This window comes from Paracoccidioides lutzii, assembly GCF_000150705.2.
Source record: "Paracoccidioides lutzii Pb01 unplaced genomic scaffold supercont2.9, whole genome shotgun sequence".
NCBI classification, from domain to species: Eukaryota; Fungi; Ascomycota; class Eurotiomycetes; order Onygenales; family Ajellomycetaceae; genus Paracoccidioides; species Paracoccidioides lutzii.
In genome coordinates, this window is record NW_015440955.1 from 964,382 (window position 1) to 987,086 (window position 22,705).

At 45.7% G+C, this 22,705-nt stretch overlaps 5 protein-coding genes across 5 annotated transcripts; 4 read left to right on the top strand and 1 right to left on the bottom strand.

Annotated features, from left to right (window-relative positions):
* Nucleotides 1–545: 545 nt before the first annotated feature.
* PAAG_03965 (high-affinity permease for basic amino acids) lies at nt 546–2,561 on the top strand (the record flags this gene model as incomplete). Its single annotated transcript, XM_002794326.2, has 6 exons — nt 546–865; nt 931–1,132; nt 1,198–1,239; nt 1,292–1,440; nt 1,505–1,969; nt 2,120–2,561. 6 exons carry the CDS (start codon nt 546–548, stop codon nt 2,559–2,561), a joined length of 1,620 nt encoding a protein of 539 aa, XP_002794372.1.
* A 4,528-nt stretch (nt 2,562–7,089) lies between these two features.
* On the top strand, nt 7,090–9,348 carry PAAG_03967 (hypothetical protein; the record flags this gene model as incomplete). Its single annotated transcript, XM_015845116.1, has 3 exons — nt 7,090–7,326; nt 8,728–8,823; nt 9,121–9,348. 3 exons carry the CDS (start codon nt 7,090–7,092, stop codon nt 9,346–9,348), a joined length of 561 nt encoding a protein of 186 aa, XP_015702205.1.
* Nucleotides 9,349–12,440: 3,092 nt separating this feature from the next.
* On the top strand, nt 12,441–14,116 carry PAAG_03968 (hypothetical protein; the record flags this gene model as incomplete). The annotated part of the gene is made up of 2 exons (XM_002794329.1): nt 12,441–12,857; nt 12,992–14,116. The coding sequence occupies 2 exons, from the start codon at nt 12,441–12,443 to the stop codon at nt 14,114–14,116; spliced, it is 1,542 nt and encodes a 513-aa protein (XP_002794375.1).
* Nucleotides 14,117–18,027: 3,911 nt separating this feature from the next.
* PAAG_03969 (ATP-dependent RNA helicase DBP10) lies at nt 18,028–20,862 on the bottom strand (the record flags this gene model as incomplete). Its single annotated transcript, XM_015845117.1, has 1 exon — nt 18,028–20,862. One exon carries the CDS (start codon nt 20,860–20,862, stop codon nt 18,028–18,030), a length of 2,835 nt encoding a protein of 944 aa, XP_015702206.1.
* A 105-nt stretch (nt 20,863–20,967) lies between these two features.
* Nucleotides 20,968–22,450, top strand: PAAG_03970 (replication factor-A protein; the record flags this gene model as incomplete). Its single annotated transcript, XM_015845118.1, has 5 exons — nt 20,968–21,057; nt 21,203–21,247; nt 21,436–21,448; nt 21,506–21,615; nt 21,707–22,450. 5 exons carry the CDS (start codon nt 20,968–20,970, stop codon nt 22,448–22,450), a joined length of 1,002 nt encoding a protein of 333 aa, XP_015702207.1.
* Between the last annotated feature and the right edge of the window lie 255 nt (nt 22,451–22,705).

Below are 22,705 nucleotides of genomic sequence, written 5' to 3' on the forward strand. Positions count from 1 at the left end.
ATTTAACCCTCGGCTGCACCCCCTATGAACTATACTTAGAGCGCATCGAGGTTAGCTACTCAACCGTCCAAATGTCAAGTTTGCTTCTTGCTCGTCATATATTGTCTATTTAATACTGCACAATCCGCCATAGCTTCGCAAAGCTGATAGAAAATCTCAAAACAAAACAAAACAACAAAAAAAAAAAAAAAAACAAAAACACAAAAACAAAAATTAATAAATATATAAAAATAAAAAGCCACTACACGCCCGGAGGTTCTCTCCCGCGCACCAGTTTGTCTGTTACCCCCCCCGGGCTTCGCAAAGCTGAGAGAAAAAAGAGAGAGAGAGAGAAACAGAAAGAAAGAAAACACCACAAACACCTGGAGTTTCTCTCCCGCGCACCAATTCGTCTATTGATCCGCCGTGACTTTGTAAAGCTGAGACAAAAAAAAAAAAGAGAGAGAGAAAAAGAAAGAAAAACACCACAAACGCCCATAGATTCTCTCCCACGCGCTAGTTCGTCTGTTACCCGCTCGCCGTTCCAACCGGCGGATTTATACGCCATGGAATCCGTCCCTCCGACATCCGATCGCAACCATGATGTTGAAAAGGTGTTGGCCTTGGAGAACCCGCAGGCCCCGGTGGTGGTGGCGGACAAGCTTTCGCGCAAGCTATCTGCTCGACAGGTCCAAATGATAGCCATCGCAGGCACCATTGGCACGGGTTTATTTTTAGGAACGGGAAAATCATTGGCAACTGGTGGACCTGCATCGATGTTGATCGCGTATTCTATTGTGGGGGGCATCGTATTCTTAACCCTGCTGTCGCTTGGAGAAATGACGGCCTTCATCCCTATTGCTGGATCGTTTTGCACATATTCAGGGTAAAGTGCCGCCTCTCTTTGCACGTTAAACTGGTGAACGAGATGCTGACAGAATGAGACTCCAGCCGCTTCGTCGATGATGCTTTTGGATTTGCTTTAACGTGGAACTACTGGTTTAATGACGCCGTGGCTACGGCGGCGGATCTTGTCGCACTGCAGCTTTTATTGAGATATTGGACGGATAACTTTCCGGGATGGGCTTTAAGTTTGATTTTTCTTTTCATTCTGATTGGGCTTAATATTGTCACAGTCCGAGCGTACGGCGAGGTAAGGGAATCTCGTTTCTGATGATATTCTGAAAACATTTGCTAATATGACAAATTCCCGAATAGATGGAATACTGGCTCAGTCTTCTGAAAGTTAGCACTATTGTGGTAAGTCAGCGAGAGATATTAATTATTTCATATCCTAACAATCTATCTCTAGATTTTTATTATCCTTGGAATTGTGGTCAATTTGGGTGGTAACGTTGAAAGAAAATACATCGGGGGAAAGAATTGGACCATCGGAGACGCCCCCTTTGTAGGTGGTGCTGGTGGATTTGCATCCGTTTTTGTCACTGCTGCATTTGCCTAGTGAGTAATGTGTTGATAATGACCAACGTGGCAGCAAAGCGAACTGACATTCTTTTCCCTACAGTGGTGGAACTGAATCTATCGCAGTCACTGCAGGAGAGACAAAAGATCCAGCTGTAACTCTCCCGAGAGTGATTCGCAATGTGTTTTGGCGTATATTAATATTCTATGTCATTGGCGTGCTGATTATCGGCTTGAACGTCCCGTACACCTTTCCTGGCCTTTCAAATAGGAACGCCAACACTAGCCCCTTCACCATTGTTTTCCAGCAGGCTGGGAGCAGGGTGGCTGGAAGTTTCATCAATGCAGTGATCATGACGTCTGTTATATCCGCCGGCAACCATGCTTTGTTTGCTGGGTCTCGACTTATGTATGCATTAGCTGTGGATCGCCATGCCCCGGCGTTTTTGGGGAAGTTAAATCGAAATCGGGTTCCATGGGTTGCGGTGCTTGTTACCTCCTCTTTCAGCGCACTGTGTTTTGGAGCTAGTTATATCGGCGCTGGGCAGCTGTGGATTTGGCTGCAAAAGTAAGTTGAACAAGTTTTACCCCCCGTTTTCCCATAAAGCAAGAATCGCAGAGTCATCAGCGATTTTGCACATGCAAAATAAAAGCCCCAAAAAAGGAGAAGCATACGTTTTTCAAAATGTCAAACCATTTTCTAATGTTCCTGCCACAGCATCGTTGGAGTTTCCAATCAACTGTCTTGGATGGCAATTGGCATTGCCTCGCTACGATTCCGCGGCGCCATCAGGCGTCAAAACATGGAGCATCTCCTCCCATTCAAAAACTGGGCTTACCCCTATGGCCCGATTGCCTCCATATTTCTTAACGGCTTCATTATTCTTGTCCAGGGCTGGAGTTCTTTCCGCCCTAGATTCAACGGAGTCGATTTTGTTAGCTTTTACATTCAATTACCAGTTATGATCGCAATGTTCGTCACTTGGAAACTGGTGAAGGGGACGAAGTTTGTGAGCCTGGAGGAGATGGACTTAGTCACTGACCGGTACGATGGCGGCGCCGAAGGGACTTTGGCAGCGGAGCTACGGGCGAAGAAGCCTTTTGAAGAGCTTACCCTGCAAGAGAAAGCTAAGCGGATTGGAACGTGGTTTTTCTTTTGAAGCGAGTATATTTAGTTGCTATTGTCGTTAAAATACAATTGATTGCATCGTCTTCTTTATTATACGCTTACAAATGCTCCTACTGTGCCGCACACTATGTTCCTCGCTCGCTTGTTCGACCCATATAGATCGATTTTGACACTCCAAGCCCTTCGCCTGCTACATTGCGCGTTACTGCCAGCAGGCCAAATCCCTTCAGGCAATCAACTCGTCCTCCTTCATCCGCAGTACAGGTTTTCCATAGTAATGGAAAAAATATCGACCTTATCACTTATGTCGTGCTGAACTTATTTTGAATCCGACAATTCTCTAGAAGATGCTTTCGGAGTGGTGTTGATGTGGATATATATAGGACACAGAGTGTGTAGTAAGTTTTCATCTATTGTATCTCCTGTGCGCAGCCACTGCTAACCCAAGAAGGGCGTTAACTGATAGCTATTTATATCTGGGAGAAACATTTTGAAACAATTCGAAACAGCACTGTCTCTCGAGTATCCCAACCTATGTCCGTCACGTCTTTTTAACAATATTCCCGGGTCAAACGTGCTTGCCGAAGACTTTGGGACGCCGCTCAGGATTTAAAAACTAAAATATATAAATAAAAATAACAAGTTGAGCCATTGAAACTTCTTACATCTGCTATGCCCCCAACTCTGGACTCAGAACAGCTTTTACCTATCTTGAGAGTTGAAGAGACACCTGATCCAAAAAGAAACCGCAAGCTCCTCACTACGCCCCTTGACTAGTGACTGGAGAATATATTAATTATCTAGACCTAAACATCATCTATCAGGAACAGCTCTGCCCAAGGTCCATAAAAGAGCCTTTGATCCATACAAAAGACAATGACGTTATGTCAGGTGGAAAGGATTCACTTAACGACATCCATTACAGATGTCTTTAAAGGTCTGTCATTTCTGATGCTGGCTGGGGTTTTTTGACCATAGTTAATCGGGGCTTGGTGGGACGTATAATGGTTTCCTGATCGCTTTTGAGGATCAAGTCTCAGACAATCCCCATGCGAATATCAATTGCTGAAATTGTTCATTCTTTTCTGTGTGGATACCAATCCCCAACAGTTCGCCACCTTTACTTACGGAACATATCAAATCATTTCCAAAACAATGCTCTATAAACCAGAAAATTTCCCCTCCATTCCGTTCAACATGGATTCCGATCTTTAAGAACGGCCGGGAATTTCAACGTCATCTGAACTATTTGGTAGTTTAGTTGGATGGCATGGTCGGCATTTGAATCAGTAGTAATTCTTCTCCGATAATTCTCTATTACGCACTTGTTCCCTGTTTCTCGGTTTAGATGATAAGGGAATGGAGATTTCTGGGCTTCCACCAGTGGATGCAATGGATGGTTTGACAGGAAAGCCGGATGGTATGTAGGTAGAAGTCTGATCTTCCATTACCGAGTCATCTCTTATCAATCAATAACCAGGACAATTGCTTTAGATTCTAGAAAATATTTAAAAGCTCCCATTCCTGTCCGTTGCCTGGAACGGCTGGTAAAAAGCAGGGAATGCAGAAGTTAAAAACCACTCGAACCTCTGCAAGCGAACTTTAAATGACAAAGGCTGTTTACATTCTGAAGAAAAATCTTGAGAACACACAACGTCATCAAATATGCTTCTGCCTGCCTTATTTTCCCTCTATGTTTATTGCGCATTGTGTAGATCTCAATATTTAAGAGGCTTCCTTCCAAGCAGCGGAAACACTTTATATTCCCGGAATGGGTAATGCGGGGGCACGACTTCGCCAGCTGCCCATAACAGTCCAGCCAAACCAAATAGGCATATCCGGCTTCTCTACGGGTGCTGATTGAGAATATATGTATTGAACTGCTGCCAAATGCTATCCTCATGAATAGAATATAACATTGTTGATTATTGGTTTGTGGATTCTCTGCCGTTCTGATGGAAAATGGTGGTGATATATCCTCCACGGGCCCTTAGCAGATATAGGGGAGTGTAAAGGAAAAACAAGGCTATTAAATATATTAAATATAAGAAGATAGCAGGTAGAAAGAAGCGAAACTTTCGTGCTGAGTTTAGTTAGCTTATTTATGTTGTGACAAACCCAATTGACACCTTGCTCCATGCTCCAACCACACTGAAAACGAGACGATGGATAGCTATGGATACGAACAGCCCTCGTTATGGGGGTTCGCAGTGCGCCTGGTTGCAGACAACGGACACAAAACTCCGACAGCGGAATTTTAACAAACTCCAGTAGTTCATGGGGGCTGAGGTCATCGGTTTGAATCATCTCAAGATCATCAACTTTCTTCCAAAGCAAATCTTTTGAGAGAGAGATAGCCAAAAGTTTGTGTCAGTTATCTTAGAACGCTGCGCCATGCAGGAAATAACAATAACCCAACAAGGCCTCACGGTTCATTGGATCTTCCTTGGGGGTCAGAAATTCCCATTCGTGAAGTCACTCTCTCTCTTACGACAACTTAGGAGACAATTGACATAAGAGTCCCCCGAGTGTCTCCGAATCAGAGAGCAGATGGAGATCTCCAAAGCCGTGTGAGGCAAAAAACGTGTCAGCTGCCAAAGGTGAAGGTTTGGGATGTGAACCCCCATTTCCAGAGTGTTGTTTGTTAGTTTGTTAGTTTGTGATGGAAGAATTGCTCCCATCGTGCAGGCAATCTAGAATTGACGGGCCATTATTGGGCAGAGTTTTTTTTTTTTGATTCAACGCATTTCGTGCATTTTGATAGGTCCAATAATACAAAATCCCCAGAGAAATCTATTCTTTTCGTTGTGCAGCTTATTGGTTGGAGATTTCAAAATTCGCCACCACTAAGTCGACAGTCCACCTACCAAAACACAAAGCAAGGTAGACAAAATAGCACGCTGAATTGAACTTATTCAGTCCATGCTGGTTTCAAGGAGGGCTGGCTGAAAAGTACATGCACACCTTCACTTTTAGAGCGAAATCAAAGTTCTTAGTCTTAATTTATCGAGGATTTCCGTTGATCCGAGAACTAAGAGGCAAGTTTTCCCTTTGAAAGTCCTTGGTCTCTCAAAATGTGGGATTAGGTGGTGGCATCAAAGTCGGCATTGAAACAAGCTTCATATTCCTCCTTCTCACACGTCTTCCGAGCATGTATGACAGAATATCGCCATGATACTCCGTTCTAGATGTAGTTTGGATACCTAAATAATCCCTTGGTCACCAAAACTATCCCGTCAAATACAGGAGCAAAAAAATTCCAGAAGGCCTACTCCGGTGAAACCGTTGACAAAAATTCCTTTTAAAATGTTGCATTCCCAGTTAGTTGCATCTATTTTTGAGTAAGGGGTTGTGGTGGAAAGCATCTTTCCTTTTTTACACACCAATGATTCGTATGTCTAAATTTGGGAGAATGCGATGAACGATTATCAAAATCCGTGCGGATCTCCGTAACTCTGGAGATACCTGTATAACTCTGTGCTTAGTTATCTGGAAGAGCTTTCATAAATAACTAGTTAGCTAGTGTTTTTCCAGGGTCCAAGTATTTTTGTTTTTGTCTCACTCACTCTACTCCGTAAAACTTCTGCTTTTGCTGTCCCGATAGTCTCATGCCCTTTATTGTGCTGTGCAGGTTATTTTGAGGACATTCGGATATTGCTCGGGATAGGACGCCTCTTATTGCGAGGTTGCACTCTCTATTAATATAACCAAAACCCCAGAAAAAGCTCCTAGCGGAATATGGGGGCTCTGAGGCTATGGGGGTGTGGGGCTCTCGATATCCCGAAAGTCTAATTAATGATGAGGAGAAAAAGTAAATTGGGGCGAGCCGCACCAAATAAAACCCCCCGCGATGAAGAATCAGAGTGAGACAAGGGGAAGGACCAAGAACCAATGCCCGATTTGTCATGATGACAACCTTTGAAGCTCAGCAGTCGCCATTGGCAAGGGGGATTTAATCTCTGATGTCAAGGTCGTCGGTCGGCGGAAGCCTGAAGGGGAAAGGAAAGCCTTTTGAAGAAACAAGATTGAACGATCCTTGGTTAGTTCGCTGCAGATGATAGGACAGCTGTCACTGGAACTTTCTCTAAGTATTAGTCAGGGATATATATATCTTCCGCAGCTACGGAGTACATATTCCGCCTCGACCAATAATTATTAACCTTTGGCTACCCCGGAATACGTATTATTTCCCTGAAATCATCATTCGCCTTGCATGGCGGACGTCCTGTTGGCTATGACATACATACACACATACATACATACATACATACATATATATATATATATATATATTTACTCCGTACGGAGGAGTAAAACTACCCTGGTATGAATTCGAAGTTAGCGTTATCAGTAGCAGCCAATCAGATAACTAGTTACAGACCATCGGGCAAAAGAAAAGAAAAGCAATAACTGAACGAACTTCGGTGGCATTAACATGTGCTCGTTTTTGGTTCCAAAAACAGCTCAGGACGTAGGGAGCACTGTTTCAGGGATTATGAAGTCCATCCTTCTTTTGAGGGAACAATGCCAAACTTTCCTGGGAATCATAGAGGTTGACCATGGCGATCTCCTCATGTCGCCGCGGTGTCAACATTTTCACCAGCGGCAGCTACCATCAGTTAGTGGCCAAGAGCTCATATAAAGATCTGAATGGGATTACAGCGCATGAACCAGGCCTTCAACTTCAGACTGGAACCGAGACGGGTGGGAAGGAAAGCAAACATCGAGGTCATTATAAACGACGAAGCTCCAACTTTTTTGCAGCAACCACATCGCAAAAATATTTCCACATCGCTGTAAGTAAAATGGATCACATCCATAGCATGCGATGATTTGAGAGAATGGGGCTTGAAGCAACTGTGCCGGCTGTGGTTTTAACTTTGGCTTTCAGCATTTGGGTCGAGGGTAGGTATAATTCTGGCATTCCCTCCTCCAAATAGCAGACATAGATATTGGGCAGCGGATTGGCTTCTGAATTTACAGGAGCCCCAACAGAAACCTGAAGAATACTTGAGGGAGCTTGGAGACGCTGCAAAACTTTGGTTTCCTTAGGTTTCTAGTTGTCGACGCCGAGCCCCAGAGGAAAATGTTCATCCCAATTTTGAAGGTGAATGTGTTCCGAACCCTCTCTGCACCCAGTTAACATCTTGAGTAGATATGGCTTTTGACGTTTATACAACACCTCGCTCACTGTTCCCTACGCCTTGGCTCAGTACTATCCATTTAGTATGAGTTCAGGGTTGCAAAATGCTGCCGGCTCAAAGTGAGTGTCTCTGGAGATCAAGTCTCTTTGTATAAACTCAGGGCTATCGGAGCGGCGCATGATCATTTGTTAGTGTGCGCCGTATGCATGTATGGTGCATATTTCCAAGCCTCTTGGATAAATAACGAAGGCTAGGATGAGACGGGTATTGACTGGGAACATGGAGTCAAGGCACGGGACATTCCCTTATAGTGTGAACAGTGGATCATGATTGAGACTCTGGAGGATTGACAGTGCATTCCATGGCACCGACTGATCGTCATTGCACGTTTCCCAAAACCAGGAGTGAACAATCATTTGACTGGTTGAGCAGTTGTAACTTAATATTATAACCACGCTCTTTTCTTTTCCGCGAATATTCATCCTATCAGCTCAAGCTGTTCAGGGTCTTATTTCCCCAAGTCAACGACCACTGAAAATAGTATCAAAATGCTGCAACGAGTCACGACAGACCCATGGCGTTGCCGACGATCAATCATGCAGGACAACAACCGGGGCGGGGAAGGGCCCATAAACACATCGACAATAATGCATCCGATAATGTGGTGGTACCGGATACCCTTTGTTCCTCCATATCTTGGTTCATTGGTATTTCTTGGGAAAGTTCCTGGATCAATGATTTGATAGCTCGAAAAGGGATGGGCTGCATGTATTTGTATTCGCTGTGTTTTCCTGTATGCAGTAGGCACAGTACAAACAAATCAGGTAGCCACCTTGACCTACTCTGCACACACTCTAATAAAAATTCATCTGTGTGATAAAGTATGCACACACACCAGTTTCCGAACATACATACCTGACACCCCTAGTTGGAAATGTGGCACCAAGTAATCCCGCTTCAGCCACTGAGATGAGAGGCGTAAAGTCGGAATATTCTGGAGAAGCACAGTTACCTATTCCAAACTCCATTGTCGCTAATGTTGCTTAAATACAGGCATGCTATCATAATGGCGACGCATTGAATCCATTTATTCGGTGGTATCGTGCCGTGGGTGCTTTGACCATTATTAGGGATGCCTTCTCCCAAGAGGTTGGCTGAGGCGAACGGATATCTTTTTGTCGATCCCTCTTATCCTGCGTTCCCTGTCCACGCGCCATTGGACACAACTGGATAGCTAACATAGAGGCATTGAATTTCGCTCTGGTGACCCAAGGTTATGTGCTTTGATGGACACAACTCCCCCACTCTATCTAAAGTCATTTTCCGGTCAGTTTCTTTTATCTCTACGACGTATGTATGGACTGACTCGCACCAATTAGACAACATGGAGAGACCGCCATCTGGGTGTTCAAGTTTGACTTCGCTAATCGGATGTAGGATTCTTAGCAGTCCGGTATTTCGTGGGGGTCATTGATTGAACCCATTTTCTCGCCTTCTTCTGACAGTGTGAAGGGCACACATGGTCCCTATACATTCTTCCATGGTTCTACCGTCAAGCGCATCCCATTGTCAGTGATTGTCGATTGCGATGACGATGATGGGGAAATTCAAACGGCAAGTCACAGCGAGTTTGGAAACGGGTTAATGTCAAGACCGATGCATCGGGGCGGCTAACTGTCCGCACTTTGTTACCACAAAGCTCAAAGAAGCTTTTCTAAAGCCTAACCCCGAAAACTAGGTCCCGCTTGTTGTAGACGAACAGCAAGTCACACAATACACGGTAATCTTTCAAAGAAATGTTTGCACCATTGATTATCATCGAAGCTTGATCTGGGGCTGTGCTGCGATGGAAACAGGACTGGGTGGCCGGAAAGGGATCAAAGACTTGAACCCGCGTTGTAAGACGACGGCGATTGTAACCTTTTTGGCTGTGCTGATCATGTAGTGGCATGTATGTACGGATTAACTACAATGATATCGCGTTAGTGATGAACTGAAAGCGCAGTTATATCTTGCATGGTTGGCGATCCCACAGGCCACGGCCACGGTACCATCGTTCTTCCATCGCGACCTTTGAAATTTGCTATTATGGAATTTATTTGTGATGCCCCTGTGGCAGGTAGAATAAGAACATTAACTGTCATAGCCACCAATGTACTCCATAACTACCTGCTCAAGCAAAAAGAAAGAAATACAAAATATAAGACGTCTGTCGTCTTCTTCCCGCGTGTCAACCCGGGAGTAGTTTCACAGGTGGTACCTCAAGATTCGCGTTGTTTGCCTGCGGGTGCTAGGTAACTACCATAGAAAAGCTACCCTCCCTCACTTCCGCTTTCGGACACAACAAAGCCCTCAGCGACTAAGTTTTCACTCCCTTCAAGAATCTTTATCTTCTTCTTCCTCACACGCTCTTCGAACGATTGAAGTTTCAGCTGCTCCGTACAAGGGGCCACATCGTCCGCAATATATCTAGACCCCATTCTACTGTTCAGGAACCATAATTCTCCTTTTCTCGATTGTATTACATTAACTTCCTCACCCAGGTTATCTGGATTGGGTTCCATCTTCCCTGCTTAGGTTGGGTGTCACTAATATACTGACATCTGCAACCTCACCCAAATCGTGGACCCATGCAAGCCACCAGGCTGTCCTTCATTCCCTGCTTGAAGTGGTGGTGGCATTTGCATTTGGTGCACTGTTCACTGTTCGCTGTCAAAGGACCAAAATCCGAGAACCGGTCTTGATCGGGGTCAGCCAGCCATAGTGAAAAATATCCGATTGACTATTCGTCTTTCCTGACTCCCCGTTCGATAACACAGCAAATAGTGGAAGCTCGGGATCGGTGGCCCGTATTGTGATTGGCTATTTTCATAGGTTAATTGTCCGCCAATGCTAGGCAAAGATGATCGACGTCAAAGCAGATCAGGAGAGCCAAGTTGAAGCAGCAAGCAGAAGCCACTGGTTCCTCCAGTTCAGCCTTTGTCACCTAGCCGAGTCCTGTATTTGGCATGGAGGAGAATTTCTGCTGATGTTTAGTGGACGATCCATCCCATCAGTGCCCAGTAGTGCCGAGCCATTACCCTGTAGCGTCAATCTGCTGTCCATTTCCTATTATTATTATTACTGTTTCCAGCTTCAAAACTAGCCTGAGCAATTTCCCCTTGGACTATGGAGTCCCATGAGCAATGAGCACTGACCATGATCTCCACTACGAATACTACCTCCTGCGGAGCATATTGGAAGCGCTGGCAGAACTAGAGCTCATCGCCGCAAATCACGCTCCCTGGAGAGTTTGCCATTCCCTGCCATTTTTCCTGTTGAGGAACGGGGGGGAGAGGCGAGGGTGCGGATATTATCCACTCTCACAATATCCACAGTCCATGGACCTCCCAATGCCCGAGTCTTCCCTTCTTCTCAGGGCCACTTATAATTTCTTAATAAAATATATATATAAAAAAAATGTTTACTAAAAGAGGCCCGCCCTTCCATTTCCCGAGATTAGCATCATGGACTCCAAACCCAACCCCAACACGAGTCGGAGGGTGTTTCCAACGCGACGACTCCGAGCACCTTTGGTCCTCATGTTCAGGCTTTACTCCCGGACCCTGTGCCAGCCTTGTTATGACCCGCATGATGGAATTTAATAATATATCATCCAGAGTTGATCGCTAAGCCTTGATTGATTCATCAATAGCTTCAGTCAATATTATATCCTCAAATCATCTTTCTGGTTGATAGAGACTCCTCCATCCACGGGTATCTTCTACATCCAAACCACTGCTGACATTTCCAACCGTATTTCCTTTCGTCCCAATCCTTTCGCGTTTCTTTTTCCTTGTTCCTATGCGTCTCTCGTTCTTTTTTTCATTCTTTTTTCTTTTTATTTTTTTTTGGCACTTCATTCACCTCCCACCACTCTTTTTTCACGTTTTCTTTACCTTTACCTTTTCTGTTCTAGTCGCCATATCTCATCACACCTGTTTGCGCCTCTTTCGATGGTAACTTTCGATCCGTCAATCATTGAACTTTAGCCCCGGAAAAGTGTCTCCAGATTTGGTTTCTCTCAGTGGCAATTTTACAAGTCGGTTGGCGTCATTTTGGTTCGTAAAGAAGAGGTACACACCGTAGTGCCCGTACCTACTAGTTTTGTATGTTTCCTTTTCATTTTGTTTTATTTGGATCTTGTCATACGATCTTGTGGACGCTTTCTTTCTCCCTCAGCAGGGACATTACGTCCAGAGGCGGTTGTGAAAGTCTTCCAAGTAATTTTTGGCTATCATCTTTTATTGAGCGCCTCAGGCTGGATTGTGAGCGCTATCTACCTTCGGGTGCCATATGTGACAGACCTAGGGAATTTAGACCGGAGCTGGTCAACTCTAGGCAGGTGGAGGTGGGATTCCCATCAGCGGAAGATTCCATGCCGTTGGCTCAAATCAATTTATGATCGGCACGGTTAGATCTCGTTGGTTCCGCCCTTTTTGCGACAGTCTGGATCTGAGCCCGTTATCAGCTTGGCCTCTTATGCCATATACAGGCTTCTTTGTCCGTCGTTTTAATGCTTCGCTCCATCTTTTACAGTTCCAGACGTTGGTTTGGGAAAATCGAACCTCATGCACTCCGTACGATCTGCCGGGCGCCCCCTCCCTTTCACGCCATTCGGACGAGCCCCCGGGCTAAGCTCCGATCCTCTAAGGTTCTCTTTAATTTTGAACCTTCCAGACAATTCCTGTGCTCTCCACCTTCGGGCTCCCTACCTTTCTCCCCCTATGTCCGGTTCTCCGTCGCCAGAGAATCGTTTCGATCCACTTTGCGGAGACAGACGCCGAAAACGCTCTATTTCTCCGATTCCAACCACCTCGCGTGGAGCTCTACAGCCGCTTTTATCTTTCGCAGAACCCCTGGCCGGAGCCCAAGGACCTGATGTTCTCCAACCAGATTCGCGACGACTTTCTGCTGGGCAACCAGGGATATCCATCTTAGGACTGCCCTCGGTTGATGACTCCCAAATCCGACCTACTCTCCCGGCTGGGGCGTTTCTACCTCCAAGAGCCACCCCACTTCCCCCGAGATCCATGCGCAGAGCAAAAGCTCACGTCGCATCGGCATGTGTGAATTGTAAGAAAAAGCATCTTGGCTGTGACTCGGCGCGCCCATGCCGAAGATGTATTTCAGCTGGTAAAGAGGTGAGCTACGTGGGAATCTCTTGCTATCAAAACTTAACCATGCATGCTTCTGTATAATTAGAAGCTCGGACTGCTATTATATAATCTTTGGTGTCGGGTATGCAGCATGTCCCGTACTAACTGCCTTAAAATAGGAATCTTGTGTAGATGTGAGACATAAAAGAAGAGGTCGACCACCATTGAAGGCCGAAGAAGGGCCTCTACGACCATACGAGACAAGCTTCAATCATCCGGGAACATCTCGCCCTCGACCTCAGGGTTCCTCTCCTATATCCCAAATTTATAGCCATCGACGGGCTTCCTCTTCACGAGAAATTCGACCTAGTACAGAATTACAACAATCAACGTCATCTAGCGAGATTGGTGGAGAATATGGAAGACCAAGACTTAGTCCTGCCATAGGCAACACTCACATGTGGGCTTCTCCATCGCGATCACAGGCTATGACGCTGTCTCCGCCCCTTCAGGGCCACTTTCCAAGGCAACCTGCGCTTTCCGGTGGTTCTCCTCAGCCAGCACCACCCCATAGCTCCCCTTTATTTTCTCCTGGAGCAAGACCATCATCTGCATTTGCTCCTGAATATCGCGATACGCCTACATCTGTGCACCCTTTTTATGGTAAGAGACTGCCAACAAATCAATCTCCTAGCCAGTACCAACAACACCAGGCACCTCCCCCTCGGTCTTCATATTTCGCAAGACCAGGTTCTCCACATGGGCCGCTATCGAGTCCGCCCTTATCGTTATCTGGTGCGGTGCGTAACTACCCATTTTCTGGTCCGGGCCAGCCTCAAATCACATTACCACCTCTTAAACCTTCAAACACAGGCCCAGAATTGGAGTTTTCCCAAAGCATCCAACACCCCCCTAGCGCACCGGCGCCAACGCCACTCCCTCCATCCCTGCCGTCATTCCAATCGGGCCGGGAGCCTCCTAACCGCGTTGACCGCACTCAAGAGTTGGAGGACTCCCGCCCTCACCCGACGCAACCCCCTTTTCAACCTGCATATTTTTCCACCGGATCTGCTGGACGCAGGTTATTCGATTCATATCGTCCTATGCCCCTACCACCGCAGCCTCCGCCACAGCAAACTCTGTCACAGCGACAATCCAGGTTTTCAACTTCAGTTTCAATTTCCAATAGTCTTCATCTCGCTCAACATGAGAAAAGCTTCACAACAAAGGAGAAAGAAGGAGAATCTGAATCTCGACCTGCAAAACGACAGAAGATGGCTCTAGGGGACATGGTCAACGACTAGCTGAGATTCCTTAATTTGACTGACACACGAGATCCATGAATGTTCGTTTCAACTAAGAACTGAATATAATGATATGAATGGATGAGATAAAGCAATGAATTCATCCTGGAGGAGCAGAATATAAATTCTAGAGCTTATGGGATCGGTCAAGATACGCAGAATTTCCTTGATTATTTCTCTTTTGTCCGGTTTGTTTGTGTTGTTTGATAGGAAGGGGGGGGAAGGAAGATTAATTAAAAAATACTAGAGGGGAGCGCATTATGTGCAAAACTTGTGGATGGACAGATCAGGGACTCTGCAGATTGCGTGTCTGTTCAGACTCTCGTTCTTCTTGGTCCTACATCACATATCCGACAGAACACATACCCACATAACGATTACCGCAGACCACTTTTTGTCGAGTGCGATTATTTCATTCTATTCTCCACCTTGTTTTGTCTTTTTCCTTCCTTTGTGTTTTCCATCCGGGCAGGGATGCTGCTCTGATATCAGAGCTGTTTGGTGGCTCCATCTTCTCGTTGGGTTTTATCACTTGTTTACGTGGCTATATATATACGTGTACTCATGGGGAAAGGGATTATAGTGTTGATAGTAGTGGCGTTTCCTTTGTCCATTTTTTAGTTTTTCAATTCTTATATGATACCTGGTGGCGCCCATGTGTTGATTTTGCTGTATTTCAAAATGCGTTTCTTCTTTCCTTTTTTTCAACTTATTCTGTCTATCCTGCCGCCGTTCCTCGATGATACCCTTTGCGTTTACAGCTATGAACAATTTTTTCATGTGGTATTTGGTAACTTAACACCACTTTACGACGTTTTTCTAATCTTTTGACTATATCTTGCGCGATTTTGACGCTGATACTTATGAAATGTTTCTTTATAGACTGAGTAGTGTATATGTACAGTATTTTATGCATGGATTAAAGGTATGTATTCCATTCTTCTAGTTCCTGTCCGTCTACCAGACTCGCCAAAGTTACTATGAAATTGCTAATATGAGTTCTGATTTGCTCTCCTTGGCCCATTTATACTCGGGGGGAAGTGCGATTGCTCCCATCTGAAGTGAGGAGAGTGTGCATTTTTTTTTTCCCATATGTTTTATAAGAGTATCACAACCCCTTTTATAAGGAATATACATCAAGCAGCGATGGAGTCTCAAAATTTGAATTCTGCCCTACGCAGAATTGATAGAAGGCTCCATCAATCCCAGAGTAGACATAGGCTCATATACCCATATTGGAATGGTGTGGTTAGCATCCACGGATGAATTTATCTGTCGGATAACCGCCTGGTTACCTTCCTCAACCCTATTTCATACATAACTAATGCTGTACCTCACTGCATCATTTCCCTGCATAAAGGAAAAGCGAAGAAATATCCGGCTGTTTAATTCTCCTTCACCGTATTGACATTATTAAGTATGTACAACGGCTACATGCATTCAACAGCCCCCTGCGTCGCATTTCCCCTCCACAAGGACCGGACTACTGCTCAAATCATTTATTCCTTCTACCCTGCTATGGGATAGGTCCTCGAAGGTATGGATATGGATGGATTATGACGAAGATGGAAGGAAATCACAACTTAAATAGTATAAATACAAGGGTATAAGATGCGGAGCTTATAGCTGGGACCAGCCATTAAATAACGAATGATGGCTATAGTTACCCATGCGTTGCATTACTGATCACCCTCGACCCGGACATGCCAGCGGCTAAGTTATTGTGTTTGAGAGGAATATATCTATTTTTATACTCACTGTTTCTCTGTACGTCCCATTATCCTCTTCAATCACGAGGAAACGTGATCCCGATGGGGCGGGACGACTCCATGTCGCCCTTAGATGGTCAGGCCTATTTCACCCTTACACATCGTCATGCGGAGAAACTTGCACATCAATGCAGATGACATGCAGTTTGTGGAGGTTGAGGTAGAGAAAGAAGTGCTCTGCTCCCCTGTAAATTATAGCTCTTCTGAATAGTGCATGGAGGTATGTATGTATGGATGTAGAAATGGATGCATAGACTTTCCAACAGTCAAAGGCTTGGAGAGCGAACATAAAAGTGCCCCGCACACGCACCAAAATTCCAACATGCATACGCAATTACCTTAACGACTGGAAACGACTGGAGCCATGGTAGGTTCCATAGAAGATGATTGCTCCAAACCAGGGACACATCGTCAGTTTGCTGCAGGGTTCGCCTCTGGCGCTTCGTACTCGCATCTCCGCCCCCTAATTTCCTTTTGAGGTTCCCTTGCAATCGAATATCCTGACAAGGCTGCCATCCACGCTGGTCGAGTAACTCTTATGTCACTGCTGGGTAACACATTGTATGATAGTACATATCGAAGAGCTGGAATCATTTTAGGCGTTATTCCAAACTCACTTGGCTCGGTGAAGTAGACGCTGGCCGTAAGTGCGTCGGATGAGGACGGATAACCGGGTGATATATTGAAATATTTGGTTTCTGGCTGGGTTCCGCCTACGTGGCAACAGGAAGTGATTGCTATTGCTGCTCGAAGTGGCAGTCAATAGGAAATGTGGATCCACATTTGCACTGTTTTTAAACGTCTAGAAAAATTCGTGTTCTCAAGATGTTTCAGGGATCGGACAGGCAAAATACTAAGTGTGACCTGAACATTGGGTCCTTATTAGTATCGTTGTGCATATCTGTCATCGCTAATCGCCCATTATATGCGGCAGACGGGAACTGATCATCCTGCAGTCCTGGTCAAAACTTGTATTCCTGTAGCTCAGCCCAAGACTAAGCCATATACCACAAGTTCATGGTGGGGAAACATCACACAGTATTTCCGAACAACAGAAATAGATCCAAACTCCCATACACATCCGTTGCTGGTTTTCCTGAGGATCGCATGGTTGTACATGTAGTAACACCATGCGTGCGAAAGGGAACAGACGACGACGAAGGAGGGTGTCAAATAAGGATGATGATGACAACGCAATTAACGCATGCAGAAATATAAATCGACGAACCGTACTACAGACCAGACGAAGATCTATGCAGGGTAAATTGAGGGGAAAAAAGAAAGAAAAGAGTCACTCGCCAGGCGACTCCCTACTCGGCGTGCGCGGGGAATGATTAAGATCGGAACACCGCATCTGCAACATGGTCACATGTTGAATTCTTTCTCAGGCCCGCCTTATCGAGAACGAGAGGATAGGGAGGTTTTCAACCAGGCTTTTCGATATAATGAGCCATGTATTATAGATAGGTAAGTGCGTGGTCAAGAAGGTGAAATCCAAGGGAACATTCACAGAAATATCTTGTTGCTCTACTGTATTCTTCCAAGAGAGTTTATGAAGGATCAACATCATCTTTCTAACACAGATAAGATAGGCAAGGAGTCTTCCGGTTGAAACGCAACACCAGGCTGAGAGAGTCATGTTTAAAATCCCACTGTCAACCCGCATCATGGTGGCGAGCGACATGCCAGCATGGACATACGGTGAGAGTCTGTCATTCGTGCTGCGCCTGTTTAAATGTGTACTCACAACCGTGTCATAGACGTCAGGAGAATAAACATGGGGACGTTGAACGTAGCACAACACATCGAAAGAGTATTAGATACACAAGGAACCGAGTATACTGGAAGCTGTCGGTGAGGTATCTAACCAGACCATCCAACTTAATCCCCAGGAGCGCTGGAAGATAAACCCGATGAATATGCCATACGTACTGGACGCAATGCACACGCGGGTGTCAGGCAGCCTATAGTGCTTTTGCAAGGCCCTCTAAAAGTTAAGGTTCAGGAGTAAATACCGCACTGGAAATGACCAGAAGGAAAAGAGAGAGATCAATCAATCAAGAACCAAAAAGTTTTTTATGTATATTTGTTGATTGCGCCTCGGGTTGAAATGGTAAAATCATGATTAGGGTATCTCAAAGGCTAAGATCTTCTCAACAACCTACCTCCCTTACCTTTCTTTGTGGGTCGGGCATTCTTCTCCCTTCTCTTTTCCTTCAATTTTCTCGCTCTCCTCACATCTTCAACATTCTTAAGCTCATTCTTGCCGTGAACTTTACCTCTCCCTTTAGCGTTAGACGAAGGATCAAAAGCCTTCTCCATCTCACGCTGTTTAGCGGCCTCAACCTTCTTCTTTTTCTTTTCGTAATCATCCCTAAACTTGTCGGGAGACTTGGGAGCCTGATCCTTCCGATGTCTATATTTTTTCTCTCCAGGTGCTCCAGAACCCAAACCAGGGTCTTCTGCCTCCCCGACCCTTGGCATGCGACCAATCCGTTTCCCTTTCTTCCACGCATCAAATCTTCCACTACGGAAACTTGCCGCAATTTTGGTTCCACTCTCACCACGGACAAGGAGGTCTCCTTTACCTCTTTTGGATCCATCCTCGTCGTTCCGGCGACATACATATTTTTTTTGGCGCTTATCCCAGCGCATGATTGATCGCGGTTCTCCAAAACCGCGTGAAGCGCTTTCGTCACCCGCAAGATCCATGGTGGCGCCGCGTGATGCTTCAACGAAATTGGTGTTCGAGCCGGAATGAACGCCGTATGCACGATCTTCAACCAGAGAGTTGGATGCAGGAGTGTATGACATGAAGTACTCTGGGTTCTGAAAGGAGTCTCCAAGCGTTGGATTATTGGCAGCCTTTTTTGACTTCGATATGCTAGACTGGGGATAGGAGAAGGTGACTTCCAGTTCTGAATCAGATGCCAGCGACATGTCGTCGGCGTTACCCACGTTATCATCATCGCCATCAAAATCAGCCAACTCATCTCCCTCATTATCACCATTATCATCATTGTGTTGAGAATCGGCTACCCCTGATTCATCGGTTAAATTTGAAATTTTTTGTCCGGTCTCCTTTCGTGCCCTCTTAGATTCGAATGTCGACCTCATCTTTCTCATCATCTCAATTGCCTCGTCGTTTCCCTTTTTACCCCCTCGCCTGCCACCAATTTCAAAAATTGTTTCTTGCGGTTTATAGCCTCCCAATCGAGCAAGCATCTTCTCCCTTTCCTCTTCTAGTCGGCTAGATTCGTCGTTGAACAAGGGATGCACCATCATCCACTCGTCCGAGCCAACCAGCTCCTTTGCCCGCTTAGCGCTTTCGCTGGAGGCTGAATTTCGTGTTCTCATGTATAACTTCTCACCCTTCATGGCGACTTCGCGCTGTAACGCAACATCAACGTCCTCGTCTAGAAGTTTGGACACCCATTCACAATAGCGGGAAACCTGGTCTCTCTGTAAACTACCAACAACAACATCCTCGGCATAGTTGACTTGTTGGCCCGAGGCTCTTCCTAGAATGAGTGGTCGACCAAGGAAGAGTTGGAGGTCGAGTAAATACGGAGCATCGGACTCTCGGATAAGACTGTAACTCCAACCAGTCCTGCCCGCTCGGGCGGTCCGTCCCACACGGTGGACAAAGATTTTAGATTGTGAAGGGAAATCGTAGTTAATTACATTAGAAAGAATAGGGATATCAATACCGCGGGCTGCAACATCAGTCACAACAAGGATATGGGTAATTCCGGAACGGAAATTTTGGACCTCGATTTTGCGAGCTGTTTGGTCTAATGAGCCATATGCATATGAAACCGCAAAGCCAGACTGGCGAAGTACTGACGTTAGATAATCCACATGATGTTTTGTGGCTGTGAATATAATTGTAGAATGTTCAGTGGGCGATTCTTTATGCGACTTTACCACGGGATCGGATCGTTTTCGTTTCTTCGGGTTATGTAACTCTTCTTTTGTCCGTTTACCAGCTTCAGTTTCCCCCGTAGGAATTTTGATAATATCGTGAAGAAGATGTAGTAGAGCGCCCTCCTTCTCAGACGACTTAATTGTAAAGAATCCATTTTGAAGGTCCGGGGAAATTTTGCTCTCTGCATCCAGGCGGATCAGGGTTGGCTCTTGCAGGCCTGCTCGAGCAAATTCCACCAAAGATTTCGGCAGGGTTGCAGAAAAGAGTAGGGTTTGCCGTGAAGAAGGTAGGCCGTGAAGAATTTCTGTTAACTGTGCTGAAAAGCCCATCTCAAAAAGCCTGTCCGCTTCATCGAAAACGACATAGCGAATACTAGACAAGTCCAGCGACATTTCTACTTTCAAATGAAGAAATCGCCCAGGGGTGGCAATGATTATATCAGGGTTCCCTGACATATATTCAAACTGCTCTTCGAGGCTATCACCTCCAACCAAGAGAACGCACTTCAAGTCCGTTCCACGACCCAATTCCTTCACGACCTTGAGTGTCTGCAGTGCCAATTCTCTAGAGGGTGACATAATCAACGCCCTAGCCCCAAATTTTGCACTGTGGGATTTTAGCTTCTCAATCATGGGAATCACAAATGCTGCAGTTTTGCCCGATCCAGTCCTCGCCATTCCCACAACATCCTGGTCATCTAAGAGAAGTGGAATAGTTTTGCGTTGAATGGGGGTCGGAACAGAGAAGCCCTTCCGTGCAATGGCTTTGAGAAGAGTCGCATTGAGCCCCATGGACTGGAAACCTCCACCCTTTTTCACAGTTCGGCCTTTCAGATTTGCCGCCTTTCGATTTGCCGCTGCTTGTCGGGCCGCGATAAAAGCTGCGTCACCATCAGTGTCGCCCATCATATCAAGATCCAAGTTTTGCTGCGGCTTTGACATTTTGGGGGACGTTTCCAAGTCGGAGGCGTCCTCGTCCCCGTTAAAAAGTAAATCTGAGATGTCGAGCTCATTCTCGGAAGCTGCTGGAGAGACATCCCGATGGGACATGGCGATTTACCGGGCCAGTCCAAATTCGAACCACCTAATGAACACGCTATCTCAGTATTTCAGCGTGTTGGGATAGTGAACCTAAGCCTCTAGCCTAGGTAGACCATGCCAAACACGTTTCGGGACGCTGAGAATGAGGAGATATCCCTAACACTCAAGCGGGCAAAGTTAGTTTCTCTGTATAGCCTGAAATTGGTATAGATCACCAATATACATACCGTCAATTTTAAACAACAATTGAAGTTACCTTTTTGCTGTTGTTCATATCTCCTGGATCAAATTGTCATCACTGTCGATTTCGTCTAATAATTTCGTTTCATTTTCATTTTCATTTTTTCAGGTTTTGGAGGTGCAATTCTTCCGGAGAAACCAAAATGGGAAGGCGGTGAGTGGAACAAGGTACTCCCGGTCTCCGGGCTGCCCGTGCCATTTTTCCAGACGCCAAAAAACGCGTCAACTGACACGACTTCACGGGACTTTTAATTAGACTGTGAGAAGAAGATAAAGGCAGCAACCATACGACAAACACAATTCTGATATATATCCACCTCTTTCCCTAAATATCTTATGTAGTATCCATGGGTTGGTAGGCTCGTGTCAGTTGTTTGTGTCCTTTTACCTTATGCTAATGCTCCCGGCGCAGACTACGATTACGGCAACCAGTACACATCTACCACCTCGTATGGCGCCCAAGGTGGGATGGGCGGAGGGGGTTTCACAGGAGGTGAAGGAGGCAGTCAATCAGACTCCAAAGTATGAAATAGCCTTATACCATAAATCTAGCCTTCATTGTGCAGTTGGATTTTGAGATATATGTCTGACATGTGCCTTGACTCATTCATAGGGAGGAGGCTATGGTAAAAGCTCACTCCGGCCCGTGACGATAAAGCAGACCCAGGATGCCAGTCAAACACACGGGGACACAGATTTCAAAATATCTGGCACAGAGGTGTCTCAGATTGTCTTCGTCGGCCAGGTCCGCGCCATCAGCCACCTCACAACATTTGTCACATACAAACTAGACGACGGCACCGGAGAAATCGAAGTTAAATTATGGCTCGAAAAGAACGCTGTGAATCCCACGGGAGACGAGATGGAAGCGAGAGATGCTGCACACCCATCGGAATCGGAAATCCAGGTCAATGGATATGCCAAAGTTTGGGGCAAGCTTAACAATTTCAACAATCGGCGCAATTTCGTCGCACATGTTATCCGGCCCATAACGAATATGAATGAATATCATTGTCATTTCCTCGAAGCTACAGCTATACATCTTTATTATACGCGGGGTCCACCGGGAGAACAGCAAGGGGACAAACCAGTGGCTGGAGCAGCACCTGCTGTTGGTGGAGGCGGGAGTTCAACTTTCGCCGGAAGGGTATTGCCTCCAATGTCACCATTGGCGCGGAAGGTGTACGAGACTTTAAGTGAAACTCCACAGAGCAATGAGGGCCTCCATGTACAGAATCTGGCGGCGCTAATGGGGTTATCTGCCGGGGAAGTGTTTAAGGGAGGTGAAGAACTTTTGAGCAACGGATTGATATTCCCGACTGTAGATGACAACACCTGGGCAATTCTAGAGTATTGATCTTGAATGACATGGCAGGCGTTTAAACCTGGTATTCTTAACCCTTGTTTCTATGTCTGGTCTCCTCACAAACTTATCTGCTTGGTCAAGTATTGGGCATTGTGACGGGTGCCTTGCAAACAGTAACTCCAATCTTCCCCTTCGGACCCCTTCGGGTCCTAGCTTACCTATATTAAATGAATCCAACAACCTTCGATACCCTTTGACAATAGCGATAAGCACATTCCAGTTATTTTAATAATCCACATACAGAGG